The 9,212-nt window shown below is 49.7% G+C and overlaps 1 protein-coding gene across 1 annotated transcript; it reads left to right on the top strand.

Annotated features, from left to right (window-relative positions):
• The first annotated feature begins 979 nt into the window (after positions 1-979).
• On the top strand, positions 980-8,273 carry LOC136943991 (protein NDRG1-like). The gene is made up of 11 exons (XM_067237513.1): positions 980-1,030; positions 1,633-1,738; positions 4,008-4,128; positions 5,614-5,676; positions 6,096-6,156; positions 6,324-6,410; positions 6,650-6,706; positions 6,998-7,164; positions 7,393-7,492; positions 7,769-7,856; positions 8,050-8,273. The coding sequence occupies exons 1-11, from the start codon at positions 980-982 to the stop codon at positions 8,271-8,273; spliced, it is 1,125 nt and encodes a 374-aa protein (XP_067093614.1).
• Positions 8,274-9,212: the final 939 nt, after the last annotated feature.

The raw sequence follows: 9,212 nt of genomic DNA on the forward strand, positions 1-9,212 counted from the left end.
TGCATGTCAACAAACGTTTATTCCCATCCCCATTTTTGTGTGTGGAAGGGCAGGGTGTCCCCCACTCAGAACTCTGCCTGTTCCTGGTGAGGAGATGTGCTCTGCCTGTTCCTGGTGAGGAGGTGTGTTCTGCCTGTTCCTGGTGAGGAGGTGTGTTCTGCCTGTTCCTGGTGAGGAGATGTGCTCTGCCTGTTCCTGGTGAGGAGGTGTGTTCTGCCTGTTCCTGGTGAGGAGGTGTGTTCTGCCTGTTCCTGGTGAGGAGGTGTGGTCTGCCTGTTCCTGGTGAGGAGATGTGCTCTGCCTGTTCCTGGTGAGGAGGTGTGCTCTGCCTGTTCCTGGTGAGGAGGTGTGCTCTGCCTGTTCCTGGTGAGGAGGTGTGTTCTGCCTGTTCCTGGTGAGGAGGTGTGGTCTGCCTGTTCCTGGTGAGGAGATGTGCTCTGCCTGTTCCTGGTGAGGAGGTGTGTTCTGCCTGTTCCTGGTGAGGAGATGTGCTCTGCCTGTTCATGGTGAGGAGGTGTGGTCTGCCTGTTCCTGGTGAGGAGGTGTGGTCTGCCTGTTCCTGGTGAGGAGGTGTGCTCTGCCTGTTCCTGGTGAGGAGGTGTGGTCTGCCTGTTCCTGGTGAGGAGGTGTGCTCTGCCTGTTCCTGGTGAGGAGGTGTGGTCTGCCTGTTCCTGGTGAGGAGGTGTGTTGGCAGCAGCAAAGGCACATCCTGTGGCTCTGCTCTGCTTTCCCTCCTCCTGGGAACCAGCCTGCCTGGGATGGACCGGCCACATTCGTGTTAATCCAATCATCTGATCAGGCCATCCAGATGGCAGCAAGGGCCTTGGTGCTACATAAGCAGGGGAGGGGGTGGGGGAGGGGGCGGGATAGTCAGGGGACTTAGAAAAGTATAAAACCTTGCTGTCTGGAAGGAGGGGACACAGTAGCTCCAGGATCTAAAACTCCAATCGCAACCACGGCCAACCGACACACAGACAACATGGTCATGCAGGACAACGAGTACGACTCAGTGTTTGACATAGAGGCAACTGTGAGTATCGTCTGGGCTGACTTGTGAGACTAGGGAAAGCAATTCAACTGGATGACCTCGATGCGTGTTTGTAGCTGAGGGTGTGAATCCAGAGGGACAGGGTGATGTTGGGGTTCCTGAGATAATCAACGTGGCTTCTGGAAAGTTCTGCTCCGTTGACCACAGACAGGACTTTCCTCATGCAGGGGTCTACTAGCATGTCTGAAGGTCTCTGACGGACCATAAACAACAGTGTTGTCTTCTCGGTGCTGGCGTCGTACGCCATCTTCCATCCCTTCAGCCGTCTGGTTGAAGCCGTTCTTGCATCAAGCTAGCTGTTTGTCAGTGGCAGTGCTAGTGTCAGGGGATAACGAGGGTCCATGGGGGGGAAGCTTCCCCAGCGAGGCTCAGGGGGACGGGGTGTGCGGGAGTTTGAAACGAGTGGAGCAGCAGGGAGGCGGCGGGGAGGCAGCGTGGAGGCAGCGGGGAGGCAGCGGGGAGGCAGCGTGGAGGCAGCGGGGAGGCAGCGGGGAGGCAGCGTGGAGGCAGTGGGGAGGCAGCGTGGACGCGTTGGCGAGGCAGCGGGGAGGCAGCGGGTGACGTTTGCTGTCGTGTGTTTCCAGGAGGAGGATGTGGAGACGCTGTGTGGGCTGGTCCGCTGCTCCGTGAAGGGGGTGCCAAAGAGCACGCGCCCAGCCATCCTCACCTACCATGACATCGGGCTGACCTGTGAGTACGAGGAGCCCTCACACTGGGAGTCAGCTGGCTGAGCGGTTAGGGAATCGGGCTAGTAATCTAAAGGTTGTTGGGTCGGTTCCCGGCCACGCCAAATGACGTTGTGACCTTGGGCAAGGCACTTCACCCTACTTGCCTCGGGGGAATGTCCCTGTACTTACTGTAAGTCGCTCTGGATAAGAGCGTCTGCTAAATAGGCTGCAAGGTGAACCATGAAAAGTCTTTTAGAAAATGATTCCCGCTCCACAGTCTGGCATCTACACAATCTTTAGGTCATAAAAAAGAACGATTCGTGCTAAGCTACCAAAAAAAAGTTTGTCGCTGAAATTCCAGTCGATTATCGTTGCGTCTATGTTTTATGCAGAACTAGTTTCTTCAGAGCGTAATAGGATTTTGGTGGCACGGTTCGACACATGATCGTTCTACACCAATAAGGTAGCTGCTTTTTGTCAACATGGATGAATGTTTGGCAAATAGTGGATGGGACCTTGCACGTAACAGAAATTCGTCCCCTGACAGTGTTTTGCATGTGATACACTGCGGCTGCAAAAGTGCGTGTGAGACAGGCAGATGTTCATGTTTTTCTGCAGGACTGTGTTGTACAGACTTATGTCGTTGTTGTAATTGTGCCAACACAAAGAAACTGAGGAACTGGGAGATAACTGTCCTGACAGTGAGGACTGAGTGTCCTTAATCTGTTATTCCTTGTTCTGTTTTGTAAAGTTTTATATATCATATTTCATGTTTTATTACGATTGTTTTTATGGTTGATCAGTGTTTTCATTTGTGGAAGAATGAATGTTACAACAACGACATAAGTCTGTCTCCCCCCCCCCCCCCCCCCCCCCCACCAGGTTAAGGTAATAGCCTAGTTTAATAACTAATGTAATATTGCACATATTTTCGTACTATTTCCCCTAAAGCAATAAGGTTAGGCTACTTAGAGACCTTCCACTCATAAAGTGTTCTAAATGGCATAAATGCTGCCAATTATTAATTGACGTATTAATAATTGACGTTGGTCAGTAGCCTATCGATTAAGGTACTCGAAAGCATGTACACTGTCTGCTTCATTAGAGCTTGATAGGCTAAGCATTCTGTATCAAATAATAACAATAAACCCACTATTTATTAATTAAAACTACTTCTGCATAGTAATGCACCGAAAATACAAACGTAAGCAAAGGCAGCAATCGCTATTGAATCAACAGACATGTGCAATTTAGCTAGCAGGGGAATAATACAGATCACCAGTTAACTTAATTTAAATTAGCAAGAATATAGACTAATACAGTAACAGGCTTAAATTAACTGACAAGTTAGCTATACGACTTCTCAAAGACGCACAATCTCAACTGCGGTGTGAAGCGCGTATCCATGCTATTCTCCGACATGCACTCTAACAATCACATAGACGTCCTAAAATGTTGTACAGCCCTATTTCTGATACCATGGCGACAGAAATGTAGTCGTGGCGGGTCGCCACGGCAAAATAAACATAGGAAACACTAACGTGCAAGGTCCCACCCTCTATTTGACAACCATATCCATCCATGTTGACAAAAAGCAGCTACCTTATTGGTGTAGAAGGATCACGTGTCGAACCGCGCCACCAAAATCCTATTACGCTCTGAAGAAACTAGTTCTGCATAAAACATAGACGCATCGACAATCGACTGGAATTTCAGCGACAAACTTTTTTTGGTAGCTTAGCACGAATCGTTCTTTTTTATGAGCTAAAGATTGTGTAGATGCCAGACTGTGGAGCGGGTTGAAACGATAATAGGGTTCACCTTACGGCCTAAAATGACTAAAATGCTTCTACACCGGGGCGTCCGGGAACAGGGCTGTATAAATGAAGTTTGATTTAGTCTGATTTGAATATCCTGTAGATCCAACATGATCCATAGACAATACACACGCATATATACAGACACACATTATACAATATAAATATGTATAGGCTATATAAATACACAGACACACACATAATATATAGTATAAATACATACAGACACACAAATGTACACACACATTCATATACATTTAGTCATTTAGCAGACGCTCTTATCCAGAGCGACTATACAACATATACACCGTATATTACAGACATATACACCGTATATTACAGACACACACACAGCAGAGTCAATAGCGGATGTGATAGTTTGTAGGTGGCTCTGGAGGAGAGCATTGGGTCAGGGTCGGGTCAAGGTTAGGCTAAATGAAGACATGTAAACCAGCTTCCCTGCTCCTTTGCCAGACAAGTCGTGCTTCGACCCTCTGTTCAACCACGAGGACATGCACGAGATCAGCCGCCACTTCGCTGTGGTCCACGTGCACGCCCCCGGACAGCACGAGGGAGCCTCCACCCTGTCCACAGGGTGAGCACACACACACACACACAGGCATACACACACACACAGGCATACACACACACACACACACACAGGCATACACACGCACACACACACACAGGCATACACACACACACACACACACACACACAGGCATACACACACACACACACACACAGGCATACACACACACACACACACACACACACACACACACACACACACACACACAGGCATACACACACACACACACACACACACAGGCATACACACACACACACACACACAGGCATACACACACACACACACACACAGGCATACACACACACACACAGGCATACAAATACACACACACACACACAGGCATACACACACACACACAGGCATACAAATACACACACACACACACACACAGGCATATACACACACACACACAGGCATACAAATACACACACACACACAGGCATATACACACACACACAGGCATACAAATACACACACACACACACACAGGCATATACACACACACACAGGCATACAAATACACACACACACACACACACACAGGCATACACACACACACACACAGGCATACACACACACACACACACACACACATGCATACACACATACACACAGGCATACACACACAGGCATACACACACACACACACACACAGGCATACACACACACACACACACAGGCATACACACACACACACACACAGGCATACACACACACACACACACAGGCATACACACACACGCACACACAGGCATACACACACACACACACACAGGCATACAAATACACACACACACACACACACAGGCATACACACACACACACACACACACACAGGCATACAAATACACACACACACACACACACACAGGCATATACACACACACACACAGGCATACAAATACACACACACACACACACACAGGCATACAAATACACACACACACACAGGCATACAAATACACACACACACAGGCATACAAATACACACACACATACACACACACAGGCATACAAATACACACACACATACACACACACACAGGCATACAAATACACACACACATACACAGGCATACAAATACACACACATACACACACACACAGGCATACAAATACACACACACACACACAGGCATACAAATACACACACACAGACTCACACACAAACAAACACACACACACATTTTTACCTTAATCCGTTGTCAAGGTAATCCACAGGCACAGTTGTCAAGGTAATCCACAGGCACGGATGTCCTCAAAATAGCTGACATACATGTACATGCCATCTGCCGTGGTGACCTTCACACACACACACACACACACGCGTGCACACACAAACACACACACACCAGCTGGTTCCGAGTTGCCAGCTTTCCAACTACAACATTCACAGTGATGTGAGGCTATGACGAATAGTTGGTTGTAGTTGTAAAACAGAAGGGTGGTGATGTTTGATAGAAGATCTTGCCCCCCTCCCTCCCCCAGGTACACCTACCCCAGCGTGGAGCAGCTCTCTGAGACCCTGCCACAGATCCTCAAGCACTTTGGGTGAGAACCGCACAGCCGTACAACAACACTGACGACTCTAGTTAGAGGAACCTCCATCTCACCTTTAACAGTTAACAATCAACCTGGTGCATCCTTCCCAAACATGTCTATCAACTACTGCAATCTCACGACTGCTGTAGTTAACCTATCACAAACATGTCTATCAACTACTGCAATCTCACGCCTGCTGTAGTTAACCTATCACAAACATGTCTATCAACTACTGCAATCTCACGCCTGCTGTAGTTAACCTATCACAAACATGTCTATCAACTACTGCAATCTCACGCCTGCTGTAGTTAACCTATCACAAACGTATCCTAGCTAACAAATCACCAAGCAGTCAACGAATTGCAAACCTGCTCAAGGTAACCATGGTGCTGTTTAACCAATCACAACACTCCTCTTGTCTCTTTCAGATTGAAGAGTGTTATTGGACTGGGGATGGGTGCCGGTGCTTTTATCCTGGCTAACTTCGCTGTGAGTTACCGTAGCTCTCTGTTTACCTCCTAGCTATCTCTGTTTACCTCCCAGCTATCTCTGTTTACCTCCTAGCTCTCTGCTCATTCTGGTCATGTTAACTGCCCCTAACCATCACCCTGTTCCTGCTGTGGTTGTATGAACCTAACCTGAGTGAGTCTGTGCAGCTAAACCATCCTGACATGGTGGAGGGTCTGGCTCTCATCAACATCAACGCTGGAGCAGAGGGCCTTATCGACTCTGTCACACAGAAGGTACCACACACACATTCACACACACACTCTCACACACACACACTCTCACACACATTCACACACAATCTCACACACTCCCTCACACACACACACACTCCCTCACACACACACTCATCTAATCACTCATGCACACACACAGCAGATTGCAGACCAGTCTTACAATATAACTAATATAAAAGTCCAGTTAGGTTAGTGTTTTAAACCCTGTTTTTTTGAGTGACCTGTTTTTCCTGTTTCAGATCAGCGGCTGGACCCACACGCTGCCCGACACCATCATCTCACACCTGTTTGGAAATGTAAGCACCAACAGTGGCCCCCGAACCAGCTCTGCTACATGCGGTGGTTAGGGTTTACTGGAACCAGCTCTGCTACATGCGGTGGTTAGGGTTTACTGGAACCAGCTCTGCTACATGTGGTGGTTAGGGTTTACAGGAACCAGCTCTGCTACATGTGGTGGTTAGGGTTTACAGGAACCAGCTCTGCTACATGTGGTGGTTAGGGTTTACAGGAACCAGCTCTGCTACATGTGGTGGTCACCCTAACCCCCACCCTGTCTCTTCCCTCACACCCTACCTTAACGCCCCCAGGAGGAGATCCAGACCAACCACGACCTGATTGCCACCTACCGCCACCACATCCAGAACCAGGTGAACCAGGCCAACCTGCAGCCCTTCGTGCGGTCCTACCAGAGCCGGCTCGCTCTGGAGGTCCAGAGGCCAGAGACTGGCAGCAGCATCAATGTCAGGACCCTCAAGTACGGACAGCATCACCCCCTAGGGCCGACCCTGACCCTAACAATGACCCCTGACCCTACACCCTGAATCACTAACTATGAGCCCTGACCCTAACTATGACCCCTGACCCTAAACCCTGAATCACTAACTATGACCCCTGAACACTCAACCTAGTACCTTTAACTCCAGCTCCTGACCTCTGACCCTGAATCCCTAGCCCTGACCTCTGACCCTGCTGTCTGCTGCAGGTGCCAGACCTTGCTGGTGGTGGGTGACCAATCCCCTGCCGTGGAGGCTGTGGTGGAGTGCAACTCCAAGCTCAACCCCACCAAGACCACCCTGCTGAAGGTACAGCCCTGCTGCTGCCTCCTGCAGACTACACTACCCAGAAACCCTTACTCTCTCTCTCTCTCTCTCTCTCTTCTTCCTGCAGACTACACTACCCAGAAACCCTTCCTCTCTCTCTCTCTCTCTCTCTCTCTCTCTCTCTCTCTCTCTCTCTCTCTCTCTCTCTCTCTCTCTCTCTCTCTTCTTACTGCTGACTCTACACTACCCAGAAAACCTTCCTCTCTCTCTCTCTCTCTCTCTCTCTCTCTGGCTGACCTCTGACCCTGCTGTGTGCAGATGGCGGACTGTGGAGGACTGCCCCAGGTGGACCAGCCTGCTTCCCTGACCGAGGCCTTCAAGTACTTCATCCAGGGCATGGGCTACAGTAAGTACTTCAGGGAGGGGCTACAGTAAGTAGATTAGACTGGATTAAACAGGGCCAGTATAGGAGCTATAGGGGTTAGACTGGACCAGTATAGGAGCTATAAGTGCTGCTGTAAGACTAGAACATGATCAGTGGGCCAGTCTCTCCCAGTCTCTCCCAGTCTCTCCCAGTAACTCCCAGTCTCTCCCTCCAGTGTCGGCGGCCAGCATGACTCGCCTGGTGCGTTCCCGCACTGCCTCTGGCTCCAGCATCTCCTCCTTCGACGGGACCCGGAGCCGCGCCCACACCAACGAGGGGCGGGGCAAGTCCGCCCTCGCCGACCCCCGGGGCAACTCTAACACCGATGCCTCCATGGAGAGCATCTCCGTGACAACCTCTGACCACTCCGCGATTAAGTCCACAGAGATGGCCTGCTAGGAGAACCTCAGCCTCCCGATCTTCGACCCATTCGACCCCTCTGAACTCCGACCCCTCTCACCCGGCCGGGAAACGATCTGTCCTCTGGTCCAGAGCTTGTTTTCTTTGTCTTCTACCTGCTGTCCTCTCCCCTCCGTCCTCTCTCCTTCCTTCCTACCTGGTCCACCTCTCTGGTCTCCGCCACCACCTGTGTTTCTGCAGATAATAAACTCCTGCTGTGTGTGCCAGACTCCCCTCGTGCTCCCTCCCTCCGCTCGCCTGTGGCGTTGTCCACGCCCCTCCTCCTCCTCGTCGCTCCTCTCTGCCCCGGCCAGCGTGCCGTTACCCAGCAGGGAGTCACGGAGACCGCTGGGGGGGGGGCCGGGAGAGACGGCAACGCCAGACCACAAGGTTTGACACCATAAAATGTAATCATAACATATTCATTTAGCAGACGCTTTTATCTATCCAAAGCCATGTACAGCACAGGGGGATTTGAACCAGAGATCAACTCGAGCTGCAGGCGGATGCTCTAACCACTGAGCTATACCGATATGGGTTGTCCAAAACTGAAAACATAGCGATGGTAGTCTTGAACAACTGACGTGTTACTGACGCTTTACTGACGTGTTACTGGTGTGTTATTGACGTGTTACTGTGGAGTGTAACAGGTTTTACCAGAGAAGGTCTCTGTGAAAACCCCCATTTTTGTAACTTTTATCATTTTTATAACTTGAACTACGTAATCCATATAGTAATCTGTAGCAATATCCTGTGAATTTATATACACACTATATCCCAGACATAGCTACAGATGTGAAAATATGTATCACTACTCAAACATTAATATTATCTAAGGTTGCACTGTACATACAAACTGAATAAAATAAGCTGACAAACAACCCTGAGTGGAGAGGATCCAGACACACACACACGCGCACACACACACACACACACACA

Source organism: Osmerus mordax, chromosome 6 (genome assembly GCF_038355195.1).
Source record: "Osmerus mordax isolate fOsmMor3 chromosome 6, fOsmMor3.pri, whole genome shotgun sequence".
Taxonomy (NCBI): domain Eukaryota; kingdom Metazoa; phylum Chordata; class Actinopteri; order Osmeriformes; family Osmeridae; genus Osmerus; species Osmerus mordax.

Coding starts and splice junctions, on each gene's coding strand:
- LOC136943991 (XM_067237513.1), top strand. CDS start 980: ATGGTCATGCAGGACAACGAGTACGACTCAGTGTTTGACATAGAGGCA. Junction 6,411..6,649: donor TCGACTCTGTCACACAGAAG/GTACCACACACA, acceptor TTCCTGTTTCAG/ATCAGCGGCTGGACCCACAC. Junction 7,493..7,768: donor CCAAGACCACCCTGCTGAAG/GTACAGCCCTGC, acceptor TGCTGTGTGCAG/ATGGCGGACTGTGGAGGACT.